Here is a 14,517-nt window from a genome sequence, read left to right on the forward strand (position 1 = left end):
TCAGTTTAGTTAATTTCCAAGAGATGTAATTTGTTAAGAATTTGTCTGAGAACAAAAAGCTTCATCCATACACACAAAACAGGGAGACATAACTCTTGTATCATTAGATAGAAATATTTGACAAAAGAGGTTTCGCAGAAATATTGGTTACATCTAAGCAATCACCCAACAAACAAATTTATTTAAAAAAGAACAGTTAAAAAAATTATAACTAGAAGAAAAATAATAGACAAAATGTCAAATTATGTAATAATAACATGTATGTAAGGGGATCTCTAACTCTCTCACTCGAATGCCCACGGGTTCTCCTCACGAATCTTCTTTTCTTCCTCAGATGTGAAGTCATTCTTGATGTTGAAGGTCTCACGGATCTCTTCAGGTGTCTTTCCCATGATCATGCCCGCCACAGTGTTGGCGATCAAATCCAGCAGGCCCTTGATGTCGAGATAATTTGCAGTCATCATTAGGTGAAACAAAGTGACCTGGTCCAGCTTCGCGAACTCAGCGTCCCAGTCATTCAGAATGTCCTCTTTGTTCTTGCCATCGGTGGCCTTCTTCAGAATGTCCTCTTTGTTCTCGCCATCGGTGAAGTTCTTCAGAATGTCCTCTTTGTTCTCGCCATCAGCGGCCTCTTCACTGTGCTTCCTGCAGTACTCGATCACCTTCGCTAGGATGTTGCTGGTCACGTTCGGCAGAGGTATCGCGCCATCAGCACAATCGTCCTCCATCATGTGCTTGATGGTCTGCGACTGCATGGCCACAGCCTCCTCCACCTCGAAGATCTCACCGTCGTCGCTCTTCAGGGTTATCTTCTTCATCTCAACGGAGGCCATTGTTTTGGTCTTTGTAATATTAACTAAGACTTTGAGTTGAGAACTTGGAAGAGTTTTTCTTTTTTGGCTATGGAAGTTGAAGGGCTGGGTGATTTGAGTTGCAAAGGTTAAGAGACTTTGGGGTGATTTTATAGCCTACTCCTAACACCCTGTTCTTTTAGGAATAGGAGATGAATATTTTCTTTTTCTTTTTTCTCGTATTAGGAAACATATTCTCATACTAGGAAAAGGAAAGTTGGCTGATGGCCCCTGTAACAAATAGGAATAATTGTATTTTTGTGCGTCTGACCTGTAACAGATAGGAAAGGGAAAGTTCTTAAAAACTTTTCCTGTAACAAATTGGAAAGGGAAAGGTTTTTTCTTTCATCTGTATCTTTTGACCCTTATAGCCATAATTCAGAAAAATAATGCACGACTCCTGATTGCTTTCCTGCATTAAACTCAAACTTTTTAATTCATCAGTTGGGGCGACTTTAAATTCATAACAGAACAAAATCACACTTTAAATACTCGGCTCCATTTCCCCAACTTCAAATTCCATCTGCTTTTCCAAAGACGAAGTTTCTCAGCAACCAAATACCCAATTTTTGTTTTGGTATGTATTGGGTTTAGATATTTGTATTTCTCTCTCTTGGTACTCTAAAAAGGAAAACTCAGATGCTAGAAAGCATGTAAAAATAAGAGAGTTTCACTATTATGACTAATATAGAGGTTCAAATTATAAATAAAAAAACATACGTGAAATGAACTTTAGAAACACACACAAAATCCATTTACAATATAACAAAGAGGCTTCAAACTTCCTATAAATTACAAAACTTCCATCCATTTCTTAAAACAAGCCCAACCTCAAAAGCTCATAAATAAAAATCCAAAACACTCAACATGACATCAAAGTAATTTAATAATCAAAATTAAATTCAACAATCAAAATTAAATTCAACATGGTCAATTGTCCTTTTTGAGTTTGTTTATAGAAATTAAATGGTGTAGGGTTTGTTTATAGAAATTAAGGTAAGTTTCACTTTTCTACTTGTAAGTTTCCCAAGATTAACACTTTGCTACACGAAGATTTTTTCTTCTCACTTTCATTCCCAACGGTTACTTTCATTATCAGGCCCCATTTAGTTCATAGGAAAATAGGCTTGGAGATGGGAAATCAATTGTTTTCCCATGTTTGGTAAGTTTATGCATGAGAAATAGTAGACTTGCACATGGGAAAGTAAGGGGAAAGGGAAGCCCTTCTCCCAACTTGAGTTTTGTTTTCCCTCCTCATAGGAAAGTTTGGGAAAATGAGCAAATATTAAATGCACGTTTTTCATGACCATTTTGTCCTAATTAACAATTTAGAATTACAATATATCATTAAATGCATTTTTTTATTTGATTTAATATGGATATAATTGGAAAATTATACAAACTTTATTTTTCATTCCTACTCAAAACAAACATGAGAAAGGAAATAAAGTGATATCTTCCGATTACTTTCTTAGTATTACCAAAAGTGTGCCATATAGGGTGATCTTATTTGCAAAGCTTTTTCTGCGCATCACATCTCCTTACATAAAACATTTCCGAAAAGTTTTCCATTTCACTTTCATTAATTTTCAATCTTTTAATATTCCTTTTAATTGACATAATTTCCATTTCATGTTTCTAATGGTAAAATATGATCATGAAATGAATAATGAATATCTTCATCGGTATAAATTTTGTTGGTTCACAAGAAGCGTAGGATTGCAATGCAAGTTACAATACTATTGATATTGTTACAACCTGCGCTCCTTGAATGATGTTTAATATTGCATATGTACTTGGCTTGACAAGCTTCTTTTGTTCGAGGAGCATATGATATGAGGAATCCATTATATTCTGTATGCCGAAACTGGGCTCTTGATACCACTTGTTATACTTTAAGCCAGAATAAGAACTCAAATGATGAACAAAGAATAAGGAACACAAACAATTTAAGGGTTCCTCCAATATTGGAGTATCTTCCTAACCAAAGGAAGTTTCTTATTAATTACCAAAGAAATACAAGAGAACACACAAACCCAACAGCTCTCAAGTACACAAACAGATGCCTCACAAACTTATCTCTATAGGAAAGACACGGTATGTGTATATCTGAACTAGTTGTTTGCTATATCGATAATTCAAAGTCTCCAATAGCAATAGATAGGCAATTTTTCGTAATTTTGATGTGTTCTACATGCTAGTTTTTGGTCCTTATCTAGATTAGGTAAAATTGAGGATTATTTACCACAATAATCAACTCCCCCTATTGAGTTTAGAACAAAGCCCTAGTCAATTTTGTTTGTACACAAACATTAGTTTCCTACCATTTTCATACCTCCACTAACCTCCACAAACCATTTTCAAAGCCCTAGACAATTAGTTCATTCATTTTGAATCAAACAGAAAGAATCTCTCTCTCTCTCACTCTCTCAGGCATTAGCCAATCCAAAACACGCATTGCATCATGAGGCATGAAACACAATCAAATAAGTGTAGCATGTGAGGCACATAGGAGAATAGGTCAGAATGCCATGTGGTTAAATTCAATCAATTATCATATATTCCCTCTCCAATCAAGAATTTGTTTATTGTCCACACCTCCAATCCATTACAATTAACCCTCGTCAAGCCCGGCTCAAACTTAATGGGCTTGGGCAGGGTCAGGTTGGGCTTCAAAGAGGAGAGAAAAAATAGCGAGCTGGGCCCGATTTTTTTAGAAAATTCAAAGCCCAAGCCCATCCCATGAGTCGGGCTTGAAAAGAGTCGGGTTGGGTTAAGTCCAATAGGGCGGGCCTAAATGGGCCTACTTTATTTTGTCTTTTTTTTTTATATGAATTTTTTTGTCAATTCTTTATTTATTTATTCCTATGTTTTGGTGTGTTTCTATGTTTACATTTTTTTTTTCCGTAGTTCTCTATTTACATTTATCTATATGTTTATGTCTCCATTTTTTTCTTTGTTAATAACTTCATAGTTCTCTCTTTTTTTTTCTCCATAGATATACCTTCTGTAAAGACACCCGGATTCTTTTGGTTGAGTTTGGCCTGCATGGTCTTCATATCTGCTATTAAATCTCCATTAGCAGCCGATTGCTGTTGTAGAGCAGCTAAAGTTCCAGCATGATTAACAAGTTGAGGTTTCAGTAGCATATTGACTAGCTGTTCCAAACATAGATTTAAAATCGAGTAAGGAAAAGAGTTCATAGATTTAAAATCGAGTAAGGAAAAGAGTTCCCATTTCCAATCTCAGGAACCCGAATGGATGGTCTTCTAATCAAATTTCCCCACTCAGTTTCTGCTCCTGGTAGCACAAAAAAAAGTCATTAAAAAACATCTAACAGACTTCCCTGCTTGAAAACAGAATAAAAAACTTAACCAAGAATCCAGAGTGTAATGGTCGTTTCAGGAGGCTCATCCCACTCTACCTGTTAATGAAGTGAACGTAGAAGAATCAACCGTTGAACATTCAAAGCAAACAGAAAAATTCTTCATTATAATATTGATTAGGGAACATAAAAGCAAGATCACTTGGTAAAAGCTCAGAGTAGCTTAAGCCACCTGAAGATTCCGCCACTTTGAACCAGGCCATCTCAGTGGATCTAAATCACTAATACCGACTTTTGTACCCATGTACCTGCAGAGAACATGCAAAAATGTTAACCTCTGGTCACACATTAAAGCAATGAACATAACATTATCACATTGATAATGAAGATGTTAATGTATCATGCAGAAAATATTGAAACCTGCTGCATTCTATCATCATAGAAAAGATTACGAAAGACCAGAAAGATATCTGGAACCATTAAAAGGGTTTACTACACCAATCACTGCCGTTTATTTCATCATGACATGCTGTGGCACGTAATTAATTTACAATGAAATTTGGCCATTACATTCAAATGCTTGACGAGATTGAGAAAGAGAGAGAAGTTGCAGGTGATGCTGCCAAAAGATCGCGAGAAGCTGAAGACAAGCGTTTGAACGTGCGTCTCTTTTTTTTTTTTAACAAATTAAAAGGGTTGTTTGAATAAAACAAGGAGTACGAGTGTGGGTTAATATTATTAATGATATGTGCCGTTAGATTAATCTAAGGGCCGTTTTTAAAGAGGACCTCACATGATCTCATTTTTAGGACCTTAGGTGAGCGGGACTGCATTATTAAATAGATCTAGAGGCTTGTCGATCATTTGCTTGTTCTTGGAAGTTGGATCTAGATGTTTGTCGTTCTCATTTAATTGTTCTTGGATCTAGACGTTTGTCGATCATTTGCTTCTGGGCTCCATCCGTACAAAGGTCATACAATGTCATGATGTTGGTGGAATTCAACCTACTTTAACCCAAAGTTCAATATTGCACGTTGACATTTAGGAGGAAGGCCATGTATTGAACGGGGATCATCCGAATGTTTCTTCTTCAACTCTGTGTATAACAGAGTCCAGGATTAACTCTGTATATAACAGTCATTATTGTAATCAGTCATGATGAAAAGATCAATATACAAATCTCTCTAAAAATACTGTGTCTTTCTTCTTCAACTCTCTTTTCTCTCTCCCTCTCTCTCTCTCTCTCTCTCTCTCTCTCTCTCTCTCTCTCTCTCTCTCTCTCTCTCTCTCTCTGTGTTATCAGGGGCCCTAGACATTAACAATCAAGTTAAGTGCTCTGTTCAACATTGTCCAAAAGGGTATCTGCTAAAATTGGTGGACATTACTTTCCCAACCAATTTGGACTTCTAATAAGCCACTGTCAAGCTGACCAATAAGTTTATGAAAACCAGGTTCATCTGGGTCTGGCCTATCAAGTTTTTTGTTTGTTTTTGGTTACATGCGATATTGGGAGGAAGGAATCACATCTAGGACCTCGAGTGCAGGCAGGGACGGACGGATTAAGGGACAAGAGGGGTCGCTTGACCCCACGAACTGGCTGGAAAAATGGCTATGGACAGCTTGTGGAGGTCTGAGCAGACCACATGGCAAGCAGAACGACGACCCCAAGAGATGCACGCAAGTTGCTTGACGAAAGGACACAGCGACGAAAGGCCACAGAGGTTGTATTATTTGCTGCTGGTGAGACCCTGAATATTACCTTATATTGTTGGGCTAGATCTCACGATCATGTAGGAGAAAACGGTTCGTCAATCGGAGCCCTACAACCAAAGTTATGAATTTTAAAAGTTTTTAAAAGCTTTTAGAATTGAAGTTGCAGAGCTCTCCGAAGAAGAAGGGGTTGTAATCCAGCGCTTCTCATTTTTCCTTTTTGAAATGATGTATTAACAAGGTGCCACGTGTCAATTTTTAATTCGACCAACATCATAAATTCACTAAAAAGTCATATTTGCTCTAAAAAATTCATCGAAAGTTACCCCAAACTTGTAATCACGTCTACTTTTATGTCGTGACTTCCAAATCACATGTACTTTTGGTTAGATTAATTTGTATTAATTTTGGTTAGATTAATTGTGTAATTGACATGGATTTTGTTCATATTTGATAAGAATTTTGATAGACTAATTGTATAATTGTAAAACTCTTATTTACATTTTTTAAATTGATATTGTTATATTTTTTCTATTTTCTTTCTTTTCCTTCTTTTTTTTTTTTCTATTTTATAATTAAGTGGGTTGATGTGGAAATGCAGAAAACATGGGTGTATACATTGGCGGACCCAATACATGCCTACTGTGAGCAGCTGCCCACACTTAGGTGTTTTCATCACCCATCTAGCCAAACACTTTGCCAATAAAAATAAGACACTTGGCTAATATTTTGCATGCAAAATCCCCACTTAGCACCCTAAATAAGTAAAGCATTCAAGGTTTTAGCCCAAAACCTCTCCTATATTGAAAATATCAACACCCAAGACTTAATAAACATGTGGTCCAATATATAAAGCCTTAGATTTTGGCCCAAAATCATATATTAAAAAAATTATTGAAATAGATTATGTGTTATAATATATATCGTATTGCTACGAAAACCTAGACTTTGTAGGAGCCAACTATGAAATGTTTTTTATGCCCCCATATGGAAAAAAGTATGGGTCCGTCACTAAATGCAGGAATAGATGCTCTTAACCTTTTGAGCTACAAGCCCCTTGCTAGCCTATCAAGTTTAAGCAAATGGTCAATGCGAATATTTGGGTTTGCCTACCAAGTTTTCATTATGGCTCTACAAATGTTTGTAATATCCAAGAGACAGCAGTGATTGGCCTGCAGGCCTTGATGGAATTGCATATGTTGGAGCCTTTATCTGTGAGTAATGGGCAAGAACTTGAACATTTCTACAAATTGAAAAGAGAGAAAATACTTGTGATTGCTGTTCCAGGAAGACCTTCAATCATGTACTCCACACACAAGATTTAGCACACATTTTATACATAAACTTTGGTACAAGGCATTTTGAAGCTCACAAGTAAGCCTAATACAATCTTAAAATCTACAAAATAGAGCACTGCAAGCCTGACCAAATACAAAAAGTCTATTTACAAAAAGGCATCTTCTACCGTGTGCCCAGAACAAGATGTTGAATTATGAAAGGAAAGAATGACCAAAACAGAGCCACACATTTACAAGGAGAAGCTGTACGTTGCAAATAGATGACCAAAACAGAGCCTCACATTGTAATTTGAAATCAAGTTCGCTTTGGCTTTGGCTTAGTTAATTAAAATAACACTATAGCTGGAATTAATACATTAATCGGAGTGAGCTTGGATTAAAATGTCAGTGGAGTTTTGCTCATTGTTCTTGCTTAAATTGTACTGTCTTGCTTATTTGTATGGTTTATTGTTTGCAAGAACCATCCTTTGGGGCTGTCTTCTTCATGTATAATTATAATTGCCTCTGTTATGATTGGATTTGAATGGATCTGTTTATTTCTCTCAATCAAATAAAAAACATAAATCGGAGAACTCCGAATTAATTGTTCTGACAAGTAATTAACACCAATATAAATCATATTTATTCCTACTAAGCACTCCAAATTAACTTGGAAACTCTTCTCCAGATGTGCGTGCACTTACTGGCAATCTTCCACACTTGAACTAAAAGGAGGCATTCAGCTATAGCTACTTTTCTCCTAATTTAGATGCTGCAGTTAAATATCAAAGTAAACAAATTAATACCCGTCAGTTTGGAGAAATGAAAAATTGCAATAAGAAAATAATTATAAAACGAAATTAATGATGAGAGAGAAAGAGTACCTCCGCGAGCTTATCCATTAAGCATGTGCTAGCTTTAGTTGCCGCTTGATCAAAGCTGTCCTCACATAAAGTCAATCATTTAAATCATTCAAGAACTTGAAGTATGTGTATCTCCATGTCCTGTTGAATATCAAAGTGCCGCAAAGTCCCCAAAGTCCAGCAACAAACCCAATCTCCATGCTGATGTAAAATCCCTGTGTTATAAACTCATCCTTATCCTCTTCATTGCTCAAGTCAGTTGGCTCATTTTGATCAGCACACATCTTTTTAAGTGGAGGGCCACAGAGTTGAGGATTTTCAGCATAATCAAGGGGATCAAAGCTTTGGAGCTGAGTGTCTGTTGGTATTTTGCCACACAAGTTGTTATATGACAAGTCCAAGAAACTAAGACGATCTATCCGAGCAAGGCTTGTCGGAATTCTTCCATCTATCTGGTTTCTTGACAAATCAAGAGAATCCAATGACTGCAATTTTTCAATCTCTGGAGTTATTTGACTAGTTAACCGGTTTCTTGAAAGGTTTAAAGAACTCAACTCAACGAGATGAATGATTTCACTTGGAATCTCTCCTGTTAATCTATTGCTTGAGAGATCAATTCTCTTCACAAGGCCCAAAGTGCTTTTGTAATTCCGCATTATTCCTTTCCAGATGAAGCTTGCATCATCCTCATAATTAATATATTTTTTTTGATAATCAGGCCTATGTGTAAATCTAAAATAAGGATGTCTGCTGGATAGAATTGAATTTCCTTTTTGAGCCAGAGTAGTCAAATTGTTCAGGCATTTGGGTATGCTTCCAGAGATGTTGTTCATGGAGAAATCCATAATTTGAATGTGTATTAGATGGCATAATTGTGAGGGCATGCTTCCGTTGAAGAGTGATTAGTGGAAAGCATAAGGATAACCAAATTCTTGAAGCTCACACCTAACCATGTAGGTATTGGTCCTGATAATTTATTATCTCCCAGATCAATAACTTCTAAACTTGCGCAGTTCTTCAACGATGAAGGCAATTCTCCAACAAATCGGTTGCTTCTTAATTTCAAAGTTTGCATTTGAAATAAAGAGCCTATTGTCATGGGAAGTTTTCCGGAAAAAGAGTTGTTACTCAAATCAAGCATGACTAGAGTATCCAAATCGCTCCAGCAATCTGGAAGTTCTCCAAAAAAACTGTTGCTTGAAAGATTAACATATGTTAATTTCATATCTGGACAAAGCGACCCTGAAATGTTATTATTAGAGAGATCCAGATGTGAGGCTTGTGCTCGAGTTAAGGGATAATTTGGATCTAACGCTAGGTCTGTAAACTTCACTACCAAATTTGAAAATATTCCTCTGATTAGGTTCTGTGAGAGATTAATAACGTATGCGCGATGAAAATTTCTCCAAAACCAACTTGGAAGGACATCAGAAATTCCAGCATTCGAAATATCAAGCTGGGAAGAATCATTTTGAGTTTGAAGCCATTTTGGGAAAAGAGGACCGACCTTGCAGGACGCCAAATTTATGTCACTCAACTGGAAGGGAGGAACCCAATCAGAATGGAAATTTAAAACCAGCGAGTTAAAGGATAAATCCAAATATTTTAATTCGGAGAGTTTTGAGAAATGAGTTTCTGAAACCACCCCTTTCAAAGAGTTTATGCTGAAATCGATGTCCTCCAGTTGCGACATTTGCCCAATACTTTCAGGTATTTTTCCGCTTAATTGATTGGCATCAAGATGCAAGGCTTTCAAAGATGAGAAGCTTGTAAGATTGTTTAATGACCCCGCAAGAACATTCTCAGAGAGAGACAAATCCTCTAATGAGTTTTGAGCACATCTAGGCAATAGTTGAACGAACTTGGATAATTGTCCACTCAGATGATTTGTTTGAAGCCACAATGTTTGCAAATTACACAGCCTTGCAAACGAATTTGGATTCGCTCCTTCAATCTGGTTATCAGAGAGATCCAGATGCACAAGAGAGCTCATGTTTCCAATGAAATCGGGAATGAAACTAGTTAGATTATTGTAGGAGAGGTCAAGAAAGACAAGGCTTGTTAAAATGTAAACTGTCTAGCTAATTTCAGATTAGTTACTAAGTTTTATGTCAGTTTATATTCAATCTGTTTTTAATCTGTGTTAGCTATGTGCCTTGTGCTTATATGCCAGGTGCATTGCTTGAGTCTGTTTTGAATTCCCAGCTGTTAGGACAGCTGTGTAATGCCATGTGTCATACTCACATTGGCCTACTATTGCAATCCGTTAGATTTGAATCTACTGATGTAAGAGAGAACATGTAATAGTCATGAGGGAATATAAGCTCTGCTGTAATGTTTATGCAGAGTAAGAATTCTGTTAGAACAATCTAAGGCTCACTGCTCTCTCTCTCTCTCTCTCTCTCTCAGTACATTTCTTGCTCCCTTTGCAATCCAAATATTCAACATGGTATCAGGTGCGCAGGTTGGATCTGGATAGGGAGTTGAAGCTGTGTGAGCTGAGTCTGGAAATCCAACGAGAAATTCCTACTCTCAGCTCATTGATTCTGGTCTAAGATGGCTGGGTCAGGAGGGAGTGATCTTAGAGCTCCAATATTCAATGGAGAGAACTATGAGTTTTGGAAGATTCGAATGAGAACAATTTTCAAATCTCATGGAATCTGGAATTTGGTTGAGAAAGGCCTTCAAGTTCCAGATTCAAAAGCTGATGAAGAAGGGTCATCAGATTCAGCAATGGTGTCCTTGTTGATGAAGGATGCTAAGGCTCTTGGTATTATCCAAGGTGCTGTTTCAGATGACATCTTCCCCAGAATCTCAAATGAAGAAACCTCAAAAGGTGCTTGGGATATCTTGCATCAAGAGTTTCATGGTGATAAGCAAGTCAGATCCATCATGTTGCAGGGTCTGCGTCGAGATTTTGAGTACACCAGGATGAGGGATGATGAGATCTTGTCTGGATACATCACTCGGCTACTTGAGCTTGTAAATCAAATGAAGGGATATGGGGAAGATCTGACCAAAGGGAGGATAGTTCAAAAACTGCTAATAAGTCTAACCAAGGAGTTTGATCCAGTCTGTTATGTGATTGAGCAAACTAGGGACATTGAAACTATTGAAGTGCAGGAGGTCATTGCAGCATTAAGAGGTTTTGCTCAGCGCCTTGACAGACATGCAGAAAGCACCACTGAGAAAGCTTTCAGCAGCATGAGCATAAACTCAAAAGGATCACAATCAAGTTCTAGTTCTGGCTCAAATAAATCAAAGAAGAACTGGAAGTCCAAGGATAAGAAATGGGATTCTAAACCTCAAAACAGTGCCAATCAAGGGGGAAAACCAAGTCAAGGAGACAAGTCTGGAAAATGCAAACATTGTGAGAAGCTACACTATGGTGAGTGTTGGTTTAAAGGAAAACCAAAGTGTCATGGCTGCAATCGTTTTGGTCATTTTGTCAAGGACTGTGACCAAGCAAACAAGGCAGGGAAACTTGCTAACATTGCAAATCAGGTAACTGAACCTGCTATTATGTTCTATGCATGCCATGCTGCAACAATTGGAAAGAATGTGAATATGTGGTATGTTGATAGTGCATGCAGCAATCACATGACTTCTCATGAGTCATTACTTGTAAATATTGATAAAAGTGTGAAGAGTAAAGTCAAAATGGGGACTGGTGATCTAGTGCAGTCAATAGGCAAAGGGACTTTGGCTATAGAAATGAAGGGTGTGACTAGATATATCAAAGAAGTCATGATTGTACCAGGGTTAGATGAAAATTTGCTAAGTGTAGGTCAAATGATAGAACATGGGCATTGGCTTGTATTTGGTGACAATGCAGTTGATATCTATGGAGATAGGCAGCTGGAAGATTGCATTGCAAGAGTGCCAATGAAGGGAAACAGATGTTTTCCTTTGAATCTTGACTATGTCAATCCTCCTGTGGCAAACAGAGCAACAATTGGAGAAACTTCCTGGCTGTGGCACAGAAGATTTGGCCACCTAAACTATATTAGTTTGAAGTTGTTACAGGAGAAAGATATGGTTCAGGGACTGCCCAATTTACAAGAACATGAGAAGGTCTGCTCAGGTTGTGCAGTAAGCAAGAATAACAGATGCTCTTTTGATAAGGAAGGAGCTTGGAGAGCCTCTCAACCACTAGAACTGATTCACTCAGATATTTGTGGTCCAATGCAGACCATCACTCCTGGAGGAAACAGATATTTTCTCACCTTCATTGATGACCACACCAGAATGTGTTGGGTATTCTTCTTGCAGCATAAGTCTCAAGCATTCAACATATTCAAAAGGTTCAAAAGCATGGTTGAACTACAAAGTGGTCATCAAATTAAGAAGCTAAGAAGTGATAGAGGTGGAGAATACACATCTCTGGATTTCTCAAAGTTCTGTGAAGAGATGGGATTAGAAAGGCAACTGACAGTAGGCTACTCTCCACAACAGAATGGAGTTGCAGAGAGAAAGAATCGTACTGTGATGGAAATGGCAAGAGCCATGATGCATGAGAAGAAAATCCCTTTGAAGTTTTGGGCAGAAGCTGTCAATACAGCTGTATATCTGCAAAACAGAAGTCCTACAAGTGCACTGGACAATTCCACTCCATTTGAGAAGTTCAGTGGAAGAAAACCAGGTGTCAAGCATTTGAGAATATTTGGTTCTCTATGCTATATTCACATCCCCACACAGAAAAGGCACAAGCTGGAAGACACAGGTGAAAAGGGAGTATTTGTAGGATATGGTGTATGTGAAAAGGGGTATAGAGTGCTCAACTTGAGAACTCAAAAGATTGAACTGTCTAGGAGTGTTATTTTTGATGAAGAAGCAATGTGGAATTCGCGCGAAACAAGTGAGGCATTGCAAATTCCTATGTCTTGGGGAGATGGAGCAAGTTCAACTGTGTCAGATTTGGATTCAGAACCAAATCTGTTACAGCAACAGATTGTGCAGTCTCCTATGGAAACACAAACAAATAGTGATGTGCATACTACTCAAGACTCTGCTCCATTAGAACCTTATGATCACACCCCAAAGAAATGGAAGAATTTGAGTGAAGTGTATGCTCAATGCAAGATGAGCATCATTGAACCTGAAAATTTTGAAGAAGCAGTCAAAGATGAAGCTTGGGGGAAGGCTATGACTGAGGAGATACTTATGATAGAGAAAAACTCCACTTGGGAATTGGTTGACAGGCCAAGTAGTAAACCAATTGTGGGAGTGAAGTGGATATTCAAAATTAAGCTTAATCTTGATGGCTCCATTCAAAAACATAAAGCAAGACTTGTTGCCAAGGGATTCACACAAAAACCAGGGATTGATTTCAATGAAACCTTTGCTCCTGTGGCAAGGTTAGACACCATTAGAACTCTCATTGCTCTTGCTGCTCAGAAAGGCTGGAAACTATGGCAATTGGATGTCAAGTCAGCCTTCTTAAATGGTGTCCTTGAAGAAGAAGTTTATGTTGATCAACCGGATGGTTTTGTGGTTAAAGGTGATGAGGATAAGGTGTATAGGTTAAGAAAAGCTCTCTATGGGTTGAAGCAGGCTCCAAGGGCCTGGTATAGTGAAATTGACACCTACTTGAGTAAGTGTGGTTTTCACAAAAGTCCAAGTGAAGCCACTCTCTATGTGAGAACAAAGGAAGGTGTGGGAACACTAATAGTGTCAATCTATGTAGATGACATAGTGTACACAGGAAGTAGTGATGAAATGATGAAAGAATTCAAAGCTGAAATGATGTGCAAGTATGAGATGTCTGACTTGGGTTTACTCCACCATTTTCTTGGTATCGGAGTAACACAAACTGAAGGGAGCATCTTCATTCATCAAAAGAAGTATGCTCTCACTCTCTTGGATAAGTTTGGACTTAAAGACTGCAAGTCAGTAAGCACTCCATTAGTGGCTACTGATAAATTGAAAAGGGAGGATGGAAGTGATGCTGCAGATGAAAGTTTGTTCAGAAAAATTGTTGGCAGCCTGCTGTACCTTACTGCAACCAGGCCAGATATCATGTTCTCTGCCTGCTTGCTTGCAAGATTCATGCACAACCCTTCTAAGATGCACTATGGGGCAGCTAAAAGGGTTCTAAGGTACATACAAGGCACAATTGACTATGGAATTGAGTATGTGACAGGAAAATCTGCACTCTTAGTTGGTTATTGTGACAGTGACTGGAGTGGATCTGAGGAAGATATGAAAAGCACTTCTGGATATGCATTTTCATTTGGAAGTGGTGCTTTTTCATGGGCATCAGTCAAACAACACAGTGTGGCTCTCTCTACTGCAGAGGCAGAGTATGTGAGTGCAGCAGAAGCTACATCACAAGCCATTTGGCTCAGGTTTGTTCTTGAAGATTTTGGGGAAGAACAGACGACTGCAACAACTGTGTTTTGTGACAACACTTCAGCCATAGCAATGGCTAAAAATCCAGTTTTTCATCAACGAAGCAAGCATATTAAAAGGAAGTTCCATTTTATTAGAGA

General features: G+C 37.9%; 3 protein-coding genes across 3 annotated transcripts; all 3 read right to left on the bottom strand.

Annotated features, from left to right (window-relative positions):
- Positions 65-1,260, bottom strand: LOC109947156 (SKP1-like protein 1A). The gene has a single exon (XM_020556673.1). The coding sequence runs from the start codon at positions 831-833 to the stop codon at positions 285-287; it is 549 nt and encodes a 182-aa protein (XP_020412262.1). The 5' UTR covers positions 834-1,260; the 3' UTR covers positions 65-284.
- On the bottom strand, positions 4,222-8,682 carry LOC109947367 (probable inactive leucine-rich repeat receptor-like protein kinase At1g66830). Its single transcript, XM_020557315.1, has 4 exons — positions 8,216-8,682; positions 8,048-8,102; positions 4,409-4,513; positions 4,222-4,275 (listed from the first exon to the last, which is right to left on the bottom strand). Exons 1-4 carry the CDS (start codon positions 8,680-8,682, stop codon positions 4,222-4,224), a joined length of 681 nt encoding a protein of 226 aa, XP_020412904.1.
- On the bottom strand, positions 7,717-10,505 carry LOC18785061 (probable LRR receptor-like serine/threonine-protein kinase At4g36180). Its single transcript, XM_020556672.1, has 2 exons — positions 8,048-10,505; positions 7,717-7,935 (listed from the first exon to the last, which is right to left on the bottom strand). Exon 1 carries the CDS (start codon positions 10,017-10,019, stop codon positions 8,886-8,888), a length of 1,134 nt encoding a protein of 377 aa, XP_020412261.1. The 5' UTR covers positions 10,020-10,505; the 3' UTR covers positions 7,717-7,935; positions 8,048-8,885.

Source organism: Prunus persica, chromosome G2, assembly GCF_000346465.2.
Source record: "Prunus persica cultivar Lovell chromosome G2, Prunus_persica_NCBIv2, whole genome shotgun sequence".
Taxonomy (NCBI): Eukaryota; Viridiplantae; Streptophyta; class Magnoliopsida; order Rosales; family Rosaceae; genus Prunus; species Prunus persica.

Bases quoted from the DNA above. Each gene is read 5' to 3' on its own strand.
- LOC109947156 (XM_020556673.1), bottom strand. From the start codon at position 833: ATGGCCTCCGTTGAGATGAAGAAGATAACCCTGAAGAGCGACGACGGT.
- LOC109947367 (XM_020557315.1), bottom strand. From the start codon at position 8,682: ATGCGGAATTACAAAAGCACTTTGGGCCTTGTGAAGAGAATTGATCTC. The intron at 4,514-8,047 runs GTACTCTTTCTC...ATGTGTGACCAG, and splicing joins TAATGGATAAGCTCGCGGAG to AGGTTAACATTTTTGCATGT. The intron at 4,276-4,408 runs GTGGCTTAAGCT...CTTCATTAACAG, and splicing joins CAAAGTGGCGGAATCTTCAG to GTAGAGTGGGATGAGCCTCC.
- LOC18785061 (XM_020556672.1), bottom strand. From the start codon at position 10,019: ATGAGCTCTCTTGTGCATCTGGATCTCTCTGATAACCAGATTGAAGGA.